At 45.2% G+C, this 22398-nt stretch overlaps 3 protein-coding genes across 4 annotated transcripts; 2 read left to right on the forward strand and 1 right to left on the reverse strand.

Moving 5' to 3' along the window:
• Positions 1–5871: 5871 nt before the first annotated feature.
• Positions 5872–8754, forward strand: LOC123160361 (uncharacterized). Of its 2 annotated transcripts, XM_044578171.1 has the most exons (3): positions 5872–6143; positions 6222–6548; positions 8622–8754. In XM_044578171.1, exons 1-3 carry the CDS (start codon positions 6028–6030, stop codon positions 8653–8655), a joined length of 477 nt encoding a protein of 158 aa, XP_044434106.1. In that variant the 5' UTR covers positions 5872–6027; the 3' UTR covers positions 8656–8754. The 2 variants fall into 2 exon arrangements, with proteins under 2 accessions (XP_044434106.1, XP_044434105.1); XM_044578170.1 differs by lacking the exon at positions 8622–8754 and having other exon boundaries at positions 5873–6143; positions 6222–7961.
• Positions 8680–12599, reverse strand: LOC123160360 (RNA pseudouridine synthase 2, chloroplastic). Its single transcript, XM_044578169.1, has 7 exons — positions 12201–12599; positions 11523–11666; positions 10755–11018; positions 10390–10589; positions 9670–9748; positions 9295–9470; positions 8680–9180 (listed from the first exon to the last, which is right to left on the reverse strand). Exons 1-7 carry the CDS (start codon positions 12534–12536, stop codon positions 9042–9044), a joined length of 1338 nt encoding a protein of 445 aa, XP_044434104.1. The 5' UTR covers positions 12537–12599; the 3' UTR covers positions 8680–9041.
• Positions 12600–14604: 2005 nt separating this feature from the next.
• LOC123160359 (protein SLOW WALKER 1) lies at positions 14605–16516 on the forward strand. The gene has a single exon (XM_044578167.1). The coding sequence runs from the start codon at positions 14696–14698 to the stop codon at positions 16310–16312; it is 1617 nt and encodes a 538-aa protein (XP_044434102.1). The 5' UTR covers positions 14605–14695; the 3' UTR covers positions 16313–16516.
• The last annotated feature ends 5882 nt before the right edge of the window (positions 16517–22398 follow it).

Consider the following 22398-nt stretch of genomic DNA (forward strand, 5'->3'; position numbering starts at 1 on the left):
CTTTTCTCATGCAATTCAAGTCAATTGGAGAAGAAAACATAATTAGGCAATGAATCATCTTTTAGAGCATGTTCAAACTATGGAAAATTAAAACTAAAACTTATGTAAGTATGACATCTTGTATAATGGAGGTGAATTATCTTATCTCCGTACTAAGAGATCATCGCTTAGACAAGACAAGAACATTTTCTTTCTTTCTTTATCTCTCTCCCTTCTACTTCAGAACCAACTTTTTGTTTTGCAAATTCAGCAACGATCTCGTATGTGTTTCACGGCTAAGATATCACCATTGGAAATGCTATTAGATTTCTAGAAACTACCAAATTGTTCTTCTTTGCGATACATATTTGTGACAAGCATACATTCTAGAAACCTTTGTGAAAATATTTGTCAGATAATTCACTTAGAGCTCTGTAGATATTTAAAATTGGTTCTGAACGCATGCAAGTACACTAATACATTACGCTAATACATCGACAAACACATATTAATCCATAGAAGAATGTGATTTTCTATTTGTCGTTTATTTTTGTATGAAAGAGATTCAATGGAATGAATGTTTTTATTAAAAAAATATTAAGATAAAATAACATAACATTTGCCGCACAATACAGTTTCAATTTGAAGCAAATGTACTAACAATGCTAAATATTTGTATTCTATGTTAATCTTTTGCTATATAAATTATGCTCATTAAAATTTGTGTTAACAAAAATAAATTATAAATAAATAAAAAAGTTTATTATAAAAATAAACAAGAACCTAGGCTCCCACCGGATGCTCACAATGATTAGAAATATTCGACCGTCTATTTTGTTTGCTTGATGAGATCTGAATTGTTGGATCGAGCCGCTGGAGGACTCCTCCGTTGGACCGAAGAGGAGACTATGTAGGAATGAGTAGTTTCACTCTCACGGTAAATATATCGTGCCACCGCCTGTAATTCACGTGCCTCGCCGAGGGCATTTTAGGTATTTCACCGGGTGGGTATGTGCGTCTCGCTGGATGGATGGCTGCTTTCTCTCCTTCCGGGTCCTAAATATATATTCAGTAACCTCAAACATATTGAAATTTGGGATTTTTTTTGGCAAAAAACATCCTGTTCTAGTCTCCTAGGCTTACTTCTAGATTGTGAATGGGCCCTCTTGAAAAGGAAAGGACACAACATCCATCATATGTCTCTTGCTGTTGTTCGAGCATTATCAATTTTATAGTTAAATGGTGATCTTTTATATTGCACAATCATAATAAAAATGTAACCCCAATTAGTAAGATTATTATGTATACGTTCTTTAGGAACTACTGAATCATGACGAATTATGTGCGACGTAGGTCTAATTGAACAAACATAGTACCAATTTATTCTATGTCATATGCATACTATAAACTTCTTCCTTTTTATAAAGTAGCTAGCCCGTGCGCAGGCATGGGTTATCGACTAGTACCCCTCTAATTTATCTCATTTATCTCCAATCCCCATTGTGCTTCTCAGCCCGTCAATCATACACCTATGCATAGAGGACACCCTGATCCTTTCGACAACACCTTTGTTTGGATAAAGAGAGCTCCTTCTCCTATTTCTATTATCAGAAACCACTTGTCTTTGTTACAAATTACCGAAACTGAAATAAAGGAGAAAAAACAGCAGATGGTGCATGATCTACATGAGCTGAGAAGGATAACCCCCGCCACAACCAACTAAGGCCAAAAGGATGAAGATGAGCACCACATGGCACACCCTCCAAAAGCCTAATGGCAGACTCCACATATAAACCCTCATCCCCTGCGAATTAAAAACCGGAACCTCTAGGAGAAAAGGAAAGCAGCTAGAGTACAATAATAGTAAATATGTATGATTCTACCAAACAGTAATAATAAATTGTACAAATAATTTTCATGTTTGGTAAATAAAACAAACAACTTCTATTACGACCAGACAAAAGCAAATTTTAGTAGCATCAAGCCAAAGGTCAAAAGGCAGACCTTGCGGGATTATCCCCAAGCCGAGGGAATGTGGGAGGCCATGTCATCATAAAGGGATAGATAAATTGCAGTCTATCACATTTTGCAAGCTCATAAACTTTAAGCAACGTCCAACACTTAATATCCAGATAGAGTATAGATTGACCAGTCTACAAAATCAATAACTGAGCATTGTTCCCCAATCGGTTTATATGGACATCTTAATTATGATCGTCCTCAAACGTCCGATCTAACATCCTCAAATTACCAAGCATCTCACGCAAACAAATGGTATCCACCATCAACCATTTGTCCTTCTTGTGGAGCCAAGATGCCTAGTTAAAGCTTGTTGTCATAGATAAGATATACACCGGAATCATCATCAGCTCGTGCCATCATGGCATTTCTCACGTCATACTTCACCACCCCAGTTTGCGGAACTTAACTATGGACAATGTTGATGCCAACAAATCCATGACAAGAATGTTCTCTGGGTGGGCCATATAAAGTTTATTGTCGATGACCACAGGTCTTGGTGTCTTTAGCACACGATGGAGATGTGTGCTTGTGATCGAGGTATGCGTACACCCAGTGGCGGAGGCAGGGTGTGCTGGCAGGGGCCTTGGCCCCCCTATGCTCTCATACATACACATATATGTACTCCTAATCCTCCATTTGTCAGACAAAATTAGCTAGGTTTAGGAGATTTGGCCCCCTCTAACATTATATGACATGTTTTGGCCCCCTCTATATTCAGTTTCTGGCTCCGCCACTGTATACACCACGCACCATCTTGCAATATACATATGTGCATGGTACATTCTCTGGACCCCCTGGTATACTCGATCCACACATATAAGTAGGACAAATTGCCACCTTTTGCTTTAGAGACGAGTTCGCCCCACATGTAGATCATGTCATCCTGGAGATGGTAAGGTGGGAATTCTGGAAAGGCAGTCTTTCCTGTATCATGGCGGAGCAAGTTACGCGCTACAATTGTGTCTGCGAATGGCCTGGTATCATCCCGATAGTGGATGAATACATTGGTGTTATAGCAGTGGTCAAGGTTGATATGCTTGCCCTTGTAGGTGTCAGAGATGAAGTTTGCGCAGGGGATGACAGTGTTGAGCTCTGGGGGCTGTGGAAGCATTGGCACGAAGAGTGCTGGTCCCCGATCCTCCATGGCCTGGACATAAAAGCCGACAGGGCGGGGCGGATGGACATCGCGAAACTTGCATAGGAAGGCGGGATCAGAGACGCGGCAGAGCCATTGCATGCACACGAAGGCGGCACGGATGAGGATGGTGAGGAAGCCGACATGGACTATGATCTCCATGAGGAGATCGTCGTCACCGAGCACCTTAGCTACGGGGTCGGCCCGTAACCTGTTGTTGTTGGCCCTAAAAGAGCAACAACCAAAAGAAAATAATGCAATCAATCCACCGCTTTCTTGGACCTGCGCAGCCGCAGGCATCAAGACGCGGATCACACATCCATTAAGCACATCATGCACAAACTACCGCGCTGTCGCAGCCAGGTAGAGAAGGCATGAAGAGAGGAATTGGGTGGTCTTACCATTGGGAATCTTAGCAGGATCCTCGATATACTGCGGTGCCCTCTCCTCGCTCTCCACTGTTGCGGAAATGGCAATGGGAATGTTAGGGCTTAGTTTGGGGGGAAATATGGCTAGGGTTTTCCGCCAGAAAGAGGAAAATAGAATAGAAAGGAAGTTACCCGGAGACGATGGAGAAGCGGAGGAAGGAGACCTCGATTCATGGGTGGCCGTGGGGGGAACGTGGCGGATTGAGGTCGCCGGCGGCACCGCAACTCCTTCCTATCCCGAGTCCGGCCGGCCGTCGTTGCACAATGGACACCTTTTTTTAGGCAAGCACAGTGGACGCATGCATGGAGCAGATTTTTTTTTAGAAATCTCGCCATCTTTATTCATCCAAAACAAAGGTAATAGGTACAAGGTTTGGGTCATGAGAAAATCCCAACCAAACATGTCTACCTACACCTAGGTTAAGCAAACTTGGCGAGATTATGAGCCTCAAAATTAAAGTTTTCACGTTCATGAGTAAAAGAACTAGAAGTGAAAGTATTACAACGGCTTATTATTTCATGTACTATGGCAGCATTTGGACCTCCTGTCCCTCTCATAATATCATTCACCACTTCTTGACAGTCCGATGCCACACAAATATTCTGGACGGCCAGATCATCTGCAAGTACTAATTCTTCACGGGAAGCAAAAGTCTCGAGGATTAGGGGATCATTGATGCCTTGGAAGACCATTGCCGAAGATCCCAGGTATAGGCCCGTGTGGTCTCTACAGACTGCCGCGACGGCTCCTCCGTGATGTGATCTGGCCGTAGCACCATCAACATTAATCTTCAGGGCGCCATTAGGAGGAGGCACCCATCTTTCGGTCTGAGCAGATGGAGTCTTACCGCACGACGCTCCTGGCTATTCGAGGCTGGCCCAGCTCTGCAATGAAATTATCCACAAAAAATATCGTTTGCTGGGGGCTTTGCCATATAGATTCATACACTGCCTTGCATTTGGCATACCATATTGACCATAGGGTGACCGCCATCCATGTAAAACTCTCCTGATCAAGCTCACCGCTGGGCTCAAAAAGCCATAGTCTGTCGTTTGGTTCTCCATTAGCTGTCATACGCGCGACAAGATCATCGTTGGACAGCGCCCATATACATCTGGACATCGTACAAGAGACTAGGGTGTGCCTCCATGAATCCTGAAAACCACATAGAGGACATGCATCCTTAACCGACATGTTTCGCTTCTTCAAAACATTGGTGGTAGGAAGGGAGTGGTGTGCCAGCCGCCATAGGAAAATTCTAATTTTCGTGGGCACCTTCAGTTTCCATAATGAACTCCATGAATTATCGTCCCTTCGAGCATTAGATGATCCACCTCTACCTTCTAACCACTCCTCCCACTGCAGTTTTTGTCTTAAGCAAAAACTTGTATGCAAAAGAAACTGAGAATTTGCCCTTCTTGTCGGGATACCAGGCCCAAAAATCCTCATTGTTATTTGTGCATGTGGGTATCTTCAACATTGCATCTGTGTCTATTGGTAAGAAAATCGAAAACACCAATGCTTCATCCCACCTCGCCGTAGCTGGCAGCTACAGTTCCGACACCATGATCGGTGGATCCACAACCAGGGAGGTGATAGGTCTTGGAGTAGTTTCCTTGGGGATCCAGTTATCGCTCCAAATCTAACGTCGGTGCAAAGAAGTCCGGCCCAGTTTGTACATTAGGAACTTTATATAATTGGCAATGTTTGCTTCTTGCGCTTTGCTATTTGCGGAGGCCACTAAAGAAGCAAAAGCCCATGTATCCATGGTAAATTGGCAATCTCCTAAAGAAAATAATTGTAGCCATCACAACTTTTCTCACGCTTGCCCATGAGACCTATTCCTTAGAAAAAAAAGTCTTTTTAGTCAAAAATAGTTCACTCAGCCGAAAAAGATCTCAGTTTGATTTCTCCAAAATATCGCGGCGAGCTTGTGTATCTGAGCGCCACCGACAATGGGATTGGACATATCTCCCACAGGATACATGAAAAATCCTAGGTGGTGGTACCTATAGGAGTCAAAAAGGAGCGGAAACTTTTCATCCGTCCTAAAGAAACATGGAAACGGAACACAAGTACGGAAGCAGAAATTACATGTGCAAAAACGAACGTGGAAACAGAGCTGCATTCTAACGGCCGGCGATGGAATTATTGTTTAGGCATGTGCGGAGGTTCTCATTTATCTTTTGTCTATATAGCCCGCCCCAACCGGACGTGGAGTTATTGGACCCGAGCTCAAATGAGCTCGTTATCCTGGGCTTTCAATACTACATATGGATCTGGGCCATTTCTTTATACAATTGCTTGTGGACTGCTGGAAAAGGGACATTGTTGAGAAATACGTATGCGGTGGGTTGACGGCCGTTCGACTGAGACGAGGCGAGCCGTGGACCAGAATCGCCGTGCACGTCTGATCCGTGGATCAGGTTGTTGCCTTTTTCGGTTGGTGGGATCTGGGGGAAATGAATGCACCGTCTTCTCGGCCTATTGCAGGTTGGGGACTGGAGTCGTCGAGAGAAGGCGAGCCGGCGACGAGCCGGAGACAGACCATGGAGTTCTTGATGCAGTCCATACGTGGGTATGTAAATCCTTCTTTTTCCCCTGGTTTAGTCCCTGGATTTAGTGCTTGAGATGGATTTGGTTCCTCATCGAACAGATCCACTTTCCTGGAGGAGGTAGGCGAGAGTATGGTGCCACCTCCTGTGCCGGAGCAGCAACTGCCGGATCAGGGTGTGGTGGAGCAGGCACCGGCGATGAGATATGGACTGGTGGCGGAGCATGGTGCGGGCGAGCTGGCACCGACAATGAGAGATGGACTGGTGGCGGAGCAGGGTGCGGGGGAGCTGGCACCGGCGGATGGCAGCGCGGACGCCCAGATCTTGGCGGTCGCTGACACGGTGGCGGAAAGGAGGGAGAGCTCTCCCCCGGCTTTGGAACTGTCAACCGGAAAGATGAATCCCCGAGCCCCTGGGTGGAACAAAAGGTTAGTGATGTACTTGATTATGCATTCAATTTGGAGCAGGATAAAATGAGCCATAGTTTTTCTCAATTAGTGTATGGATTATTACAGAATAGGAAGGACAAATCATATTTTTGCAGGATTTAAAAAATTCAGGGCGAGTTTACGGAATCAAACTATGTTCAAGATTTCCAGAAAAATTCAAGTATTCAAAACAAATGTTTGTGAATTTGAGTATTGTTCACAAATTCGGAAATGTTCTCGCATTAAAAATTTGTTCGCAGCAAATTCAAAAAATGTTCACATATTAGGAAGAGAGAGCAAAGCCCCCCTCCCCCCTCCCCCGCCCCGATAGGGCGAAATGGGGAGCGATCTCGTGTCGTCGCCCCTTAGCCTTCCCCGCTTCCCTTTCCTTCCTCGCCGCCGCAAGAGGCTGGCACCGGGCAAGCCCAGGACACAATTAAGGAAGGGGTCAGCGGGGAGCTTGTTGTCGCGCTCGGTGGTGGGCGCTTGGATCAGATCCGCCTGATCCATCCGGCCGTTTGAAGGAGCTCCGTGTGGGCCAGCGGGTGCGGCGATCCGGGGTGATCTCCTGGACCGGATCCGTCCGATCCTTCCGGCCGTTCGGAACACTGCGGGTGCCTGGCAGTCGGGTTCGCCCGCAGGTGCCTGATTTGGATCGGGACGCCTAGTAGCCTTCGTCACGTGCTCGGCATGCCTCTCCATGTGGATCTGGGTCACAAGACTTGCTGATCCTCGATGCGGTTTAAGCTGGAGGTGGGGGTTCATATTGGGAGAAATCCCTAGCCAGCCTTTCGGTCGCGGCAGCAGCGGACGCCCTAGGGCACCGTTTTCTTGTCTATGGAGACGCTCGTCAGATCTGCTTCTACTTCCACCACGTCGTTTGTGTCCCGGATGAAAGCCTTAACCATGGTGGGCAGCTACGGCGTCTTCGGCATCGTTCCACCACACCATTTTTTAAGGTGTCGGCTTGGGAGCTGTGTGGATGGCGGACACTGTTGGGTTGGCGTTGGCGGCGATCTGGATCAGGAGATGGTGCGGCATCGTATCTACTGCGTCGACGACAGCGGATCTTGGCGACATGGTGCAGTGGAGTCTTGACGGCGCATGCATCTTGATGGACCAGCGCACAGTGGTGGTGCTCTCTGTCATCGTGGTGACATCGATGGCAGTACGGCTAGCAAGGTGAATGCGTTGATCGCTCCTGCAGATGGGATGGCGGAAGATGGCGGCGGCGGATCCAGAGCATGCACATGCGGTGCGCGGTGCGGGTCGGCCGGTCTGTTCAAGAAAGGATGGCGTGGCGGCGGCGGCATCCTCGTGGTGGACCTGTGTCCTCGGGCTCCGCCGTTGCGACGGCGTTTGCTCCAGCGTCGGCGCGGAGCTTGGGAGATAGTCCAGGAGCGGATGCAGATTGTGGTCTGCATCGACGACATCTGGAAGACGGAACATGTGCTGGGTTCGTGGTTCGTGGATGGCAGGTATGGTTTCCTTCCGCGACGTCTTAGTCACGGTGGGGTGCCAGATCTGGAGTTCGATGGCGTGTCCGGGGTATTGCCCCGGTCTGATTCGTTCAACAGTAAGGGCTTCACTTTTGGTGAGCCACCTTGGAGGTCCGCAAAGCTGCACATCAGCGATGGAGCCGCGTCGAGCTCGGGTGAGGAGGTGATCCATCATTCTTTTCTTTGGTGGCTGCTGTCGTGGTGCCGGAGGCAGGTGATGGGCGTTGGTGTCAAGCTCAGAGATGTTCTGCTATCTTTTCAGTTTTGTCATGTTGGTCCTTACGTGACTTGTACTTTAATCTTTATGATATGAATGAGACACATATTACCATGCAAAAAAAAAGTTGGGATAAACTAAATATATATAGATTTTTGTTTTCTGGTTTCCAATTCTTTTTATATACTAGTTACACATTCCATAGTTCCACAAAATAAATACATGCAATTCTAATGTCCTGAATTTGCATCCAGCATTATTTGCACATTAATAAGATTAAGAATGCAAAAATTCAAATTTAGTATTAGTATACTTCTTGCTCCAAGATTTGTGCATGAAAGGCTCTTCTTTGTGTAGGTATAAAGTTATTTGTTCTTCGTTTTCGGCCTAGTGTGGTACCAACAAACAGCAGGTCTTGATGTAAGCCAAAATTTCCATTTCACCAGAGCATCGTGTTTTAGTGTATTTTACATCTCTGTACAGTGCACACCCATCGCATTGTGCTAAAATGCTTTCAGCGCACTTCATTAACCATGCATTTTCCCTAGGTTCCTTAAACATAGAAAAAGAGCACTAAAATATGTCCCCAAGACTTGTCAACATTCCTGAAGCTTCTTTCTTGGTGTCGTGCTCATCTCTCGTTGAACATGATGAAAAGCTTGACGACCTCTCCGTCAGTTTGGCCATTCACTCAGAGATGGCACAAGTCCAAAGACCTTCAGGTCAAACATACCACATACCTGAAGCAGCACTTTGTGTATTCGCCATTTGCACTAATCACACTTGAGCAGCACTGTCACTGTCTTGGCCTTCATTTGTCGGTGTAACACGGCGCAGTTCATCAAGTACCTCGGTAAAATCATCTGGAGGGGGACACGAGAATTCAAGTACCTTTCCAGAGTGAGGATGCTTGAACCTGAAAAGAAAACAATAACCAAAGTCAAATGCAAGAAAAATATCCCAAAAGGAAAATGAGACCCCGAAAAAAAAATTGTCAGTAAGATGCATCTTGGAATTGGATAATACATACCCAAGCAATGCAGCATGGAGACATGGCCTGTCTATCTTCGATACCAGATTTGTAAGGTCACCATGATATTTTGAAGGAGTTCTGGGTCTCAAAAGTGACAATGCCATGCTTTTGGTACCTCCATATGTTTCATCACCAAGTAGGGGGTTCCCTAGATATTTTGCATGTGCTCGGATCTGAAAACAAGTAGGTGCAGGATCATTAACAAGATAAAATAAGTGGTTGCATTTGAGTATCATTTCCCAACATTGAGAAATACACTGTTACAATTCAAAGCTCCAACTGCTGTCTAGAATACTTTTTAAGTCACAACAAATTCAAATATTGCAACTGTGATGCCCCCTTCTTAGAATATGAGACTATAGTGCATATCACCTGGTGAGTGCGCCCCGTTTCTAGTCTCCACTCTACCAGTGCAGATCCACCACCACAAAAGACCTCTCTTACTTTATACCTGTAAAAATTCTTGAAATAGCAGAGCAATAAATTTCCGGTCTGGAAAAAAAATACCTAAGCAACCAAGCCTGAAAGCATTTGAAAGTTGAATAAACAATACTCCCTTCGATCCAAAATAAGTGTTGTGGTTTTAGTTCAAATTTGAACTAAAAGCACGACACTTATTTTGGATCGGAGGGAGTGCAATATTACAAAATAAAAAGATGGGGGCAGTATTTATGTAGAGAAGTTCTATTCTCGTGTGCATGTTATGTATAATTATAGGAAACAGCAAGGTCCAACTTCATAACTCTTTGCCCTCACAGCTAATGCTAGGAATAAGGAGTAGTATCTAGAAATGTCCAGTTCAAAACAGTCAAAACCATAATTATCTACACAGTATGAACTGTTTGTTCGTCATGCCTATATGACAATGACATCAGTTCATCCAGAACTTAGCTTTAGCGACAACAGATCATTTAGACTAGAAGAACTTGGCTTTTAAATAGAAAATCGTGAAGTACTTAGTCAGAAAGATGACTTTAGTATGTATGGTTGGCTATCCTAGTAAGTACTTCTATTTAAGCTAAACAGCTTTCGAGAAGCAGCAGCATATATGGAACCACAAAAGAGAAGGCACAAGTCAAAAGCATGAATCACCTACTAGCAGCATGCTTTGCATATCTGTGGCCTGATCCAGGAGCAGCAACCATACGTATCCGGTTGTTAGGATCACGAGATATAGGAACTTCAATTCTGGCAGAAGTTGGGCTAGGTACACCACAAGTAAGACTGATGTATACCCTACTTATTGTATGCAGCTTGAATTGCTCTGCTAATTGAGCATGTGAATGCTCATCCTGTCAACAAGGTGAATCCAAAGTAAGTCCATAACAAACTTGATACAACAAATAAGAGAGACCAATGTTAATAGGTAAACAATAACAATTTCATTTTCATATACAACAAGTCCAATGGGAAGCTATTAGTGTTTATATTTTGGGACAGAACCAACTGGGCAATACCTTAGCTACAACAAGGAGTCCGCTTGTCCCCTTATCAAGCCTATGCACAATACCAGGGCGCACAATAGCTTCGCGGACCTCCGAACTTACTTCACCAATAGTAAATTGGTCAACATCAAATACGTCAACATCATCATCTGAAGATTCAGGGCACTCATCATAAATTGGGCTGCGTGCTAAACAGGTAAAAGTTGAAATCTTGCAGTGGTGAAGTATAGCATTGACTAAGGTGCCATTTGCATTCCCTGGTGCTGGGTGAACAACCTAAGAGTCAAAACACATAGAATGCAAGAATAATTATTCTCCCTACCAGTAGAAAGAAAACTGCATGTAAGAGTTTAAAAAACTAAATAGAATTAGGATGGGGACAATGTTTTGTGGAAAAGGTCGTTAACAGGACAGTATAACCAACATTAACTTGAATGTCGATGTAATACGGAAAACACGTGAATGAACAAGCCTCAAAATTTGAAGTAGAACGAGTTACCTTTCAGTATATACCGATTTTACAGGTAGCCAGAGACTTCTCATCAACTGTATGTGTGGTTATCTACTGGATATTTTTTTAATCATTATGTTTCTCGTTTAACTAGACACCCTCATTAAGCTCACAACTCTTATGCTGAAGGTCCAGCTATGTAGAAAATATGCTCTCCACAAACTAATGTGTACATAAAAGTGATGAAACCTTATTGAGACATTCCTAAGAACAAGATAACTACAAGTAAAATCTTACTTCTCCGTATCACTGCAAAAGACGGTGCGTACCATATGAGCCGGTTTGTTCACGACGAGAAGATGCTCGTCCTCATAAACAATGTCCAGCGGGATGTCCTCCGCCTCTGCCCTCAGCGGCTGCAGCTCCGACACAGTGCAGCTGACCTTGTCCCCTCCCTTCACCGTATGTGAAACCTACTACGTGCAGAAGCGCAAAGCAAACCAGCTTTATAATACCATCAAATGCTACCAACACATATCTGCACGGAAACTTGCATATTTTTGTACTCCCTCCATTCCACAATGTAGTGCCTATAGATTTTGTGAAAGTCAAACTTTGCCAACTTTGACCAAGTGTATAGAGAAAACTGTCTACATCTACAATACCAAACATATACATTCTGAAAATATAACTCACAATGTATCCAATGATGTGCATTTGGTATTCTAGATGTACCTACTTTTCTCTATAAACATGATCAAAGTTTGTAATGTTTGACTTTTGTAAAAATCTATAGGCACTACATTATGGAACGGAGGGAGTATCATGCAGCGCATTGTCTCCTCAGCTGTTTAGCATGAAGATTTCTAGTTTGAGCACATAGTTGTTGTTTTTCAATTAATATACAGTAGCCCTCTAGTTTAAGCGAATGATTAACAAACAAGAAATGCTTAAGAAGCTTCGTAGCACGTGGTAGAAACCAGGTTAGGTGGGGGAGACGGCGGCACCTTGGAGACGGGGCGGCCGTTGACGGCGACGAGGCCGGCGCGGATGCTGGCCTGCACGCGCGCGCGGCTGACGCCCCCGCCGCCCAGCCGCGCGGAGATCCACGCGTCGACCCGAGACCGCCCCTCCGCGGCCGGCACGGCCTCCTCCAGGCGGGTCCCGGCGTGGCCTCCCCTCCGCGCCGGCGCAGGCTCAGCCTCCGCGACCGCGTCCGAGGAGACGCACCTGGGGCGAGAGGAGGCCCGGAGGGAATGGCTTCGGCTCGCGCCGCGGGGGAGGAGCGCGGAGAGCGCGGTGGCGACCGCCGGCGGCGGCGCCGCCGTCGCTGCTGCCGCCATGCTCTCGGGTGGGTTGGGTCCGTGGCGAGCAGTGAAGAAGTGGAGAGCGGAGGAGCAGGAGGATAACGTTTGGGTATTTTTGGGCCTGTAAATGGGACCCAGGTACGGATCTCTGTCAAGCTATGGGTATGGGTTGGGCTGAATGCCATATCTGTTTTTTTTTCATCTTATGGGATTTGTTATCTTGTATAAGTTTGAAGATTATTACCTAAGAAAATTAGTCCCCCTAATAAAACCTAAAAAAAATAAGTTTGAAGAGTCCCTAGAAAAATTATGAGTTTGGAAAGAATGGCAAAGACAACTTGATAGAAACAGTCACCCATGGGGAAGCTCCCGCACGGTAGATTTCAACAGCACCGACGACATAGAACGCCCATGCATCTTCTTCATTTCTTCTTGCTCAGGCTCACCCGTGGAATTGTTATGCAGGGCCAATAAGTGAGTGCCATGTGCCCTTGTGGGCCAACAATTTCAATTAAGTAGGATTTTTTTTGTTTCTTTTTGCTGCTTCAGACCTTGACATAGGAGGCGACGAACGGTGATGCATCACCACCGAAGTCCAAGATGATGAGCCTCATCGCTTGGGTGGCGTTCGAGATAGATGAGTACTTTAGGAACTCCATAGTCGGTGATGTTGGCGTTCTTGCACGTGCAACTGAGCTTTTCACAGGATCAATATTGTTCTTCTATGCTCGTCGTTTAACTTGGAAAGATGGTAGACGTAGGGGCGGAGTCAAGGACCAGGTAGACAGGGCCTCGACCTGGGGGCATGGCTAGCTGACCCTTCGCCATATACAGGTATAGCTACAGTACATTGCATTGTTTGTCATTGTACATACATTGTTTGCCTCGGGCATCACTTTAACTTGAAGCCGCTACTTGGCAAACAAATTGGTCCTCATGATGGTGATGCTGGACGGGAGGCAGTGACGCGAATGGTTACTAGCATTGATGGGTTCTTGCTCGCCGTTGGGCGATGCCATTGGCTCATCTACCACCAGTCGATAACGGTGTGGATTCCAGCGAGTACCGAGAAGGAGAGCACTCACAATGTTACCGACGAGCACGTCGTTGCAGTCCTTCTATTCCTTGGCATCCAAGTAGTAGCCTAGTAGCAGTCTTGATCAAGGGACTAGAGTTGGGAGGTGCATGTCCATAAATCGCTGTCGGATAATCAACCGACCAACCAAAGATTGCCCTCTGCCACTTGCGGTGAGCATCACTATCGTATCTATTCGCACTTCCTCTATGCCGACGAGTACTTGGAAATATACGACAAGCAAAATAGTCTAGCTCAGATGAACTCATTTTATATAGGTTCCCTCAATAATATGTAGCCGCCACATGTATAGCCTACTTGGTATTTTGGATATATAGTACACATTCAGTATATGAATTTGCTTTTCACTATTCATATACCAGAAACAATAACTAATAATATTTAAAATATTTTTTGACAAAACCCAAAATAATGCTAAAATATTTTAAAAATTCAAAATAATTATCTCAAAAAGACTTTGATATAATATCTTTTTTTGGGTTTGATTTTTTCCAAAATTTCAGTGATATATAAAACTCTTGGAATAATTTTACCAAAATTTCAGAAGCACAAATTCAACTATTTCCTACATATTTCAAAACATTACAAATATAAATAGTCATGCTAATTTCAATTATTTTTAGTCATGTTTAAATCATTTTAAGAAACATCCCGCACACAAAAATCAGTTTGAAAAAAACATTTATCACAAGATTCAATTATTTGAAAAAAGTCTCACTTTCAATCCATAGTTTTCGCACACACGTTTCAATTAAAAAGTATTCCACGCACAGTTTCACAATACTTTTGCCAAAAATATTTTCAAATAATATGAAAATTCTTATTTAAAAAATACATTTTGTACTTTGTTAAGTCTTTTTTTAAAAAAAAAACTGCTATGAAGCATTTTCGTTGTTCATTTTGCTCAGAGGAAGCCTGGGGTCAGAAACGGTAAGGCTTTTATAGGGCCGAGATTCTCGAAGACGAACATCAAAGCCTTTTTTCCCCGACGCGGCCCATCACTTAAACCCATAAACTCTCCTCTCCATCTCCCCGTTTACCTGCAGCTGCTAGGGTTTCTCTCCCCGTTCACCACTTCGCCGCCGCCGCCACCGCCGCAATGGCCGCCGACACGTCGAAGCCGCTCTTCCCGGCGGCGCCGCACACCTCGCTCCTCCCGTCCCATGGCAACTCCAACCGCCTCTCGCCGGAGGCCGCCTACTGGCGCAACTTCCGCTCCTCCACGCTCGACACGGGCGCCACCGCCTTCTCCGTCACCCACCTCGCCTTCTCCCCGGCGCGCGCCCGGCCCATGCTCGCCGCCGCCTGGTCCTCCGCCGTGCACCTCTTCGCCGGCGACCCGCTCGCGCCGCGCCCCAGGGTGACCGTCTGCAAGGACGCCGCCGCCTTCTCGCCCTCCTTCCGCTGCGACGGCGCGCTGCTCGCCGCCGGCGACGGGAAGGGCGTCGTCCGCGTCTTCCGCGTCGACAAGCCCACCGCGGGCCCGCTCCGCACCCTCTCCGCCCACGCCGCCCAGACCCGCGTCGTCCGCTACCCGGAGGCCGGCGGCGACAAGGTCCACCTCCTCACCGCCGGCGACGACGCGCTGCTCGCCTACTGGGACGTCCCCTCCGAGACGCCCGTCTTCACCGTCCCCGCCGCGCACCGCGACTACATCCGCGCCGGCGCGCCGTCCCCCGTCGACCACAACCTCTTCGCCACCGGCTCCTACGACCAGAGCGTCAAGCTGTGGGACGCCCGCACGGGGAAGGCCCCGGCTTTGTCCTTCTCCCACGGCGCCTCGGTGGAGAGCGTGCTCTTCCTGCCGTCCGGCGGGCTGCTTGCCACGGCCGGAGGCACCACGGTCAAGATTTGGGATGTGATCGGTGGTGGCCGGCTCGTGCACTCGGTGGAGAGCCATGTCAAGACGATCTTCGCCCTCGCGCTCGGGAAGATGGGCGCCACTGGGGAAACCCGTCTGCTTAGCGCAGGGAGTGATGGTTATGTCAAGTGCTTTGATTATGGGGAGCTCAAGATGACACACTCGATGCGGTATCCCAAGGAACTGCTGTCCGTGGCTTGCTCACCGTGTGGGACGGTGCTTGCTGCCGGGTCTTCAAAGGGAGACATCTTTGTGCGCAGAAGGAAGAAGAATGCAACAGAGGAGGAGGAAGAGGAGGTTGTAGGCAGCGAGTTCGCTTGGACAATGCCCAAGCCAGAGAAGCAAGCGCTCAAGCCGAGCTACTACAGATACTTCCTCCGCGGCCAGAATGAAAAGGCCAAGGAGGGCGACTTCGTGATCTCAAGGCCCAAGAAGGTGAAGTTTGCAGAGCACGACAAGCTGCTGAGGAAGTTCAGGCACAAGGACGCTCTGGTTTCAGCATTAGCCAAGAACAATCCCAGGAGCGTCGTGGCGGTGATGGAGGAGCTGGTCGCGAGGAGGAAGCTGGTGAGATGCATCGGGAATCTGGACGTGGCCGAGCTCGGGCTTCTCCTCGACTTCCTGCATCGCAACGCTACCCTGCCAAGGTACGCAAGGCTGTTGCTTGGGGTGGCGAACAAGGTGCTGGAGATGCGCGCGGAGGATATCATAAGCGATGATGGGGGGAAGCTGAGGGGGTGCATCAGGAACCTTAAGCGGATGGTCATGGAGGAGATTAAGATACAGCACACGCTGCAGGAGATCCAGGGGATGATATCTCCCATGCTCACGCTTTCTGCGAGTAGACTAAAGTGAATTTTTGTTACCTGTTTGGGCTGCCATAAGTGCTCGTGTATGTTCATTTACGCTTCATAGATCATGCTTGCTTGTTGGTGAAATTTTGGCTTGTTTCTACTGAGTGAGATCCTAGTGCCTAGAGACTTTTCATCAGATTGTTCTTCTAGTATGTCACCTTATTTTAATGATGTTCAGTATCGATTCAAGTGATGTGGTCGCTTATTCCTTGTGCTTCTCTTCCACAAAAATATTATCAATCATTCAATTTCCAAGGTGAGACCATGTATCCTGTGCTTAACATCGTGCCAGAGCTAGAATGGGTACATTTGTCTGCAAGAAATTGATAGTTTTGCTGTTCCAGAGACTGGAGCTTTTCTTTGTCATTTTTCTTGCAGGCCTGTCTTGATATTTTCGTAAACTTTGCAATGCATCGTCAAACGAGTTCTGGACAATGGCAACCCGTCTTCTGTCACAATAAAATTTGCGTAAGTTGGCTGCTTCTTTCACACTCCTTAATCCTTCCCAAAACATGCTACTTTCACCTTGCATCTTGCTATCAGGTATTTTGATTCTTACCTCTTTCAATCCTAAATTCAATGTTGTGTGATTACCACATGGCCATAATTCTGACTTTTGATCAGATCATTTCTCTCGTATGTTTATTTTAATGATATTCAGTTCAAGTGACGTGGTTGCTTATTCCTTGTGCTTCTCTTCCAGACAAATATAATCAATCATTCAGTTTCTAAGTTTCTAGAGACCCTCTGGCCTGTGTTCTGTGCCAGAGCTAAAATGGTCACATTAGTCTGGAAGAAATTGATGGCTTTGCTGTTCCAGAGAGCATCTCTTGCCCTTTCCTCAAAATGCTATAACTGCATTAAACTAGATGGTACCTCTATATAGTGAGCATTTGTTTTCTTAGCTTGTTGAATCATGTACTGGGAATGACCTGAAGCTCATCCGCATGATACATTGGGTTGTACATGAGAACTGCTGGTTTTATCGACAGAACGTGTATACTCCGTCCGTTCCTAAATATAAGTCTTTTTAGACATTTCAAATGGACTATAACATACGGATGTATGTAGACATATTCTAGAGTGTAGATTCACTCATTTTGCTCCGTATGTAGTCACTTGTTGGAATCTCTAAAAAGACTTATATTTGGGAACGGAGGGAGTAGAATTCTCAAAAGAACCTTGGTGTGTTGTCATGCAGCTTGGTATGGAACATAATACGTTCAGTGGCTATTAGGTCTTGCTCGCTCTCTGCACAATTCTCTGATGGAGCCTACCAGGTTATGTACTACTCCCTCCGTCCCAAAATAAGTGACTCAACTTTGTATTAAATTTGTTCTAAAGTTAGTACAAAGTTGAGTCACTTATTTTGGGACGGAGGGAGTACTTCAAAAGATGTTGCTTACGCTACTAGTTGTGCAATGTATACTGGAGGCAGCTATTGCTGTTTGATTCAGTGATTTCATTGATGTTCTGAGAGGCACTCATGTGTAGTGAACTCCCCTGTTTCCAGTTCATATGTGCATAAACACAGCTCGTGGCAGCGCTTGGTTCTCATCATTAGCCATCAGGCTGCCTTTATATATGCGCACATCTTTTCAAGTGTCCACTGATACATGTCTTCTTTTTATCCCCAGGCACTCGAAAAATCAAAATATGAAGAACAATGGCTGGCGACAGTTCGTCGTTTCATTGTAATATCTGAAAAGGAGCTCGGATTTTTCTATCGGTATGTTGCACTTGATGGAAAAACACAATCCCAGAATGCTGATCTGGTTCATGGTGGTGGCAAGAAAGCTTCTAAACTAGGAATAGAGGGATTGGATCATGGAAAGGACCAAGGACCGCATCTGGCCTGTTACGGCCCCTGATGCATCAACGACAGCGTCCACTGAACAAGAGTCTGATGAGGAGATGTCAGTTCCTGGAGATGGCGTTTGGTTAACTGAAGAAGGTTCAGAGAGGGAAACCGTCAAGCCCAGCCCAGCGTGGCCCCGGCGCACCACCCGCGTGGTTCGACCCAACCCCAAGGTCACCGGCCTGAACTGGACGCGCTGAGCATAAAGGCGAAGGTACAGACACAGGTAGGGTTGTCGTCGGACCAGAACCTGAAGAAAGAATCCCCTTGTCATCTCACCTGCTCCTACTCTGAATTCCTCTTTCTTCCTCATCCCAATTCTTCTTGTATCACGACATGTGTTCCCTGTAGAAACTCTGATCCATGGCAGCTTGCGTGCCATAGCGAGTACAAAGGGGTGAGATCTGTGTGCGCAATTTGGGCTCCTAACATGGCCTGTGGTGCTTTCTCTGATATACGTACTGACCTCATGGATGCATCCGTGCCTGATGAAGAACATGATTCCGGTAATGAATCTGGTGTCGATGATGTTGCGAGTGGAGATGATATATGCAGTTCTGAAGACACTGTTGTTTCTGCTCATGGGGTGTTGTATCAAGGGGAGTGAGGAAAAAAATTGTCTGGTTGTCACTGTGTTAGCCACCTCCAATTCGGCCAACATGAGCATGCCGTCTCAATTCCATTCACCAACTGGAGCTCGACGATACGGAAGGTACATCCATGGCGCCCACACAACCTCTCGTGCACTTGACTACCCATTAGCGGTATTCTTCTTTTGACTTCTACCGCCATGCCGCCGCCTGGATCTCCGATGGTAGTGAGTGCTAGCTCCATTCTTCTTTTGACTTCTACCGCCATGCCGCCGCCTGGATCTCCGATGATGTTTCCTCCGTTAATTTTATGGTTCCGACACTGTTTCTTCGCTTCCATGTCAACATGTGCCACTCCCCTCGGATAAAGGCAGAGGCAGTGGATCGGAAGGAGGCCAGCATGAGGCTTGACATCATGTCCGTTGAAGGGAAAAGCGTCGGTTCCCTGCTCCAGAAGGTGTGTAGTCATGCGCGCCGAGAACCGAAGCATGGTGGCTGGAAGCGAGCATCCGAATTGTCTTTGGTTCCTTGTTACCACAAGAGCGAGAAAGCAAGTATACAACACAACGCTAGCGAAACCCAAAGCAACACATCTGAACTAAAAAGAAATTGAAAAATGTTTTTCACCAGCTGACAATCAGAGTCCATCAGGGAAAAAAGCTCAAAACTCTTTTATCTCTCCATTCCTTAGAGCTTATCAGATGAACTGAAAAAGAAAAAAAAAATATGTTTTTCGTCAGCTGATAAATAATCCATCAAGACAACAAAAAACTCAAAGGGCTCATTATTCTGGAAAATCATGAGTGCAATCCAAACTTTTGGGGCAAATCTCAAAACATGAGTTTCAAACTCTCGACCTCTTCCCTTATTACAAGCTGAGTTAACCAACTAGCCACATTACATGTTCCGATTAGCTTACTTTTTTTACTTTAAATATAATGCCACAAAAGCACCATTTTCCTTATTTGTTCTTTTTTTCTTACTTTTTTCATTTTCATTTTTGCTTTTTGGAAATGCGTGAACTTTTTTCATTAAATTTGATGATTTTTTTTTTCAAATCTGATGAACTTATTTCAAATTCGATTAACTTTTTCAAATCCGATGAACTTCTTTCAAATTGGATGAACTTTTTTTCAAATTGGATGAACTTTTTTTTCAAATTCAACGAATTTTTTAGATTGAATATTTTTTTCAAATTCAATCAACTTTTTTCATATTTTATGAAAATTTTCAAATTTGATAAATTTTTTAAATTTTAATAATTTTTTCTTAAATTGAATTTTTTCATTTCATTTTTTTTATTTTTTGATTTTTTAATGAACTTTTGTAAGGGCCTTATAGGAGTTCGCCACTTGCGGTGTGTTGATTTGTTATTCTCTTATCCTCTCAAAGGCACCCCCAAAAAATTTATGGTCCAGAATAAATTAGGATAAATATTTTTTATATTAAAATTTTATACCTTTTAAACATATATTTACCATATTATAACCTTAACTAATATAATTATATATTGCTTAGTTGACATGGTTAACCACATAAAAATACTACTAAATATTACCTATAGTATTCAATGTCATACAACTCTTTTGTACTAAAAAAGCTGAATATGCTAAATTTCAATTGTATGCTCTATGTTGTAACAAAATTTCTCTTTTGAGTTAATTATTTATGATTGTATAAATTATATAATCTGTACTCATATGTATGTTCTGTATATATAGGTTAATATTTTTAAATATTATGCTAAAGATCTCTAAGATGTCTAGTAAGCATATTTGTAGAAATTCTAGAGTATAAATTGAACAATTGACAAATATGTCTTCTAAGATGTCTAAAAATATATTATTGTATTAGGTTCTTGTTTGGTATATATTTTTTAGGGGAATTCTTGTTTGGTATCTAGTGGGTATCAATGGAGAAAGTTCTAAATCCATGTGGTATCCAGCAGCGAAAATTCACTGGTATAAAATGTCAGCAAACCCTTGCCCACCGAACATGATATCAATGGATACCCGTATCCATGGATAATATCTACACTAGTGCAAATATTGATAAACTCTTAATATTTAGTTGTTATACGCTTTGTTTTTGTTTAGTAGTATCATAGTATTTCATAAGGGATCTCTTATATTTTGAAGAGTTTTTACGGGGTCTTATTTTGAGATTTTTAAAAAAATATTATTCTTTTATAACAAATTCGGAAAATGTACGCCCTAGATTTAAAATTTCAAAACTACGACCCCGTCGGCTTGGCTGAATCTGAATTAGGATATTTCAGTCTTTCCTAGGCCGAAACGAGCTCTTCGGTCTATTGTGGGCAGAAGAGGTGTGGATAGAGGCCACAAAGTTACCGTCGGTGGCCCTTTGACCGAAGAGATTAACTTCGGCCCAGCGTCGACCGGAGAGGTGGACTTCGGCCTACCAGTGACTAAAGAGTTCTCTTTGGCCAACCTGTGACCAAAGAGGTCGGGATAAGGCCGAGCTTCTTCTTCATGCAGCCAGTTGTTTCCTCTCTGACTTCTCTCTCTCTCTCCCTTTCTTCTCGTGATTTGCTCGATCTCCTCTATTTTCCGGCCAATCTCGCATCCAATCCGTAGAAATAGTAGAGCATAGCCTTCCCCGGCGGCCTAGGGTCCTATCTATCCATGAGGTAGCTTTTTGGCATGAAGTGAGCATAGGCGAGAAGGGGCCATGGTGGGGGTAGAGGTGCGGCTGGGAAGGAGGTGGCGCGGCTTGGGAGAGGGGAGGAGGCTCTGGTGGTGATGAACCTTGGTGGGAGGTAGTTGGAATCCAACCTCCGGCAGCCGAGGGGAGGCGGTGGTGGTGTCCGGTGGTGCAAGAACTCGATGGCGCTGAGTTGAAGAGAGGAGCAAGAAGCAGCGGATGCACATGTTGAAGGTATAACCATGTAGGCTAAAGATATTGGAGTACACACACCACAATGGCTATTTCAGAGGCCGCTGGATGAAGAATGAAGTGAGGTTCAATGCCTGGTTTTATAGGTTCGGTGCACACGCAGGCGGGAAATGATTGACGGGAAAATAAGAGGTGAACGATGGCGGGAAATGCTTGGCGGGAGCGACAGCGGTAAAAGAGCACTCTTCGCCCTAGTGTAAACCGAAGAGTGGTGCCATGCAACTTTGGTTTGCAGTTCACGCGAAGAGGTGGGCCCTAACGGATTCTTCGGCCTGGTGTAAACCGAAGAGTTCTTTTTAGCATGTTTTTTGATCTCTTCGATCTACAGTACACCGAAGTGTTGTTTTCGGCCTACGTACGACTGAAGAGTATCTCTTCGGCTTCAGCTGGGCCAACGGGGTCATAGTTTTTGAAATTTTTAATCTAGGGCGTACATATTCCGAATTTGTTATAAACAAAATAATATATTTATAAAAATTCTAATTATGAGACCACAAAGGACAGGGTCAGGGTGGACCTAGCGTTCAGGAAAAAAAAGTGATGGACCTGGGCCTAGTGGGCCTGAACATTTTTGTCCACGTTGTTTCCACTTGGAAAAAGAAGAACAAAAAAAAGTTCCACTAAAAATAATGACACTCCGTCGTCTACGATGGTAGATATCCCCCAATCCCACGGGACGCCGGCCGGAATCCGCCGCCGCCGCCGCCGCCGCTGTGTTTCCTT

Source organism: Triticum aestivum, chromosome 7B, assembly GCF_018294505.1.
Source record: "Triticum aestivum cultivar Chinese Spring chromosome 7B, IWGSC CS RefSeq v2.1, whole genome shotgun sequence".
Taxonomy (NCBI): Eukaryota; Viridiplantae; Streptophyta; class Magnoliopsida; order Poales; family Poaceae; genus Triticum; species Triticum aestivum.

Coding starts and splice junctions, on each gene's coding strand:
- LOC123160361 (XM_044578170.1), top strand. CDS start 6,028: ATGAATGCACCGTCTTCTCGGCCTATTGCAGGTTGGGGACTGGAGTCG. Junction 6,144..6,221: donor TTGATGCAGTCCATACGTGG/GTATGTAAATCC, acceptor CTCATCGAACAG/ATCCACTTTCCTGGAGGAGG.
- LOC123160360 (XM_044578169.1), bottom strand. CDS start 12,536: ATGGCGGCAGCAGCGACGGCGGCGCCGCCGCCGGCGGTCGCCACCGCG. Junction 10,590..10,754: donor GACTCCTTGTTGTAGCTAAG/GTATTGCCCAGT, acceptor CCTTGTTGACAG/GATGAGCATTCACATGCTCA. Junction 9,749..10,389: donor GCAAAGCATGCTGCTAGTAG/GTGATTCATGCT, acceptor GAATTTTTACAG/GTATAAAGTAAGAGAGGTCT.
- LOC123160359 (XM_044578167.1), top strand. CDS start 14,696: ATGGCCGCCGACACGTCGAAGCCGCTCTTCCCGGCGGCGCCGCACACC.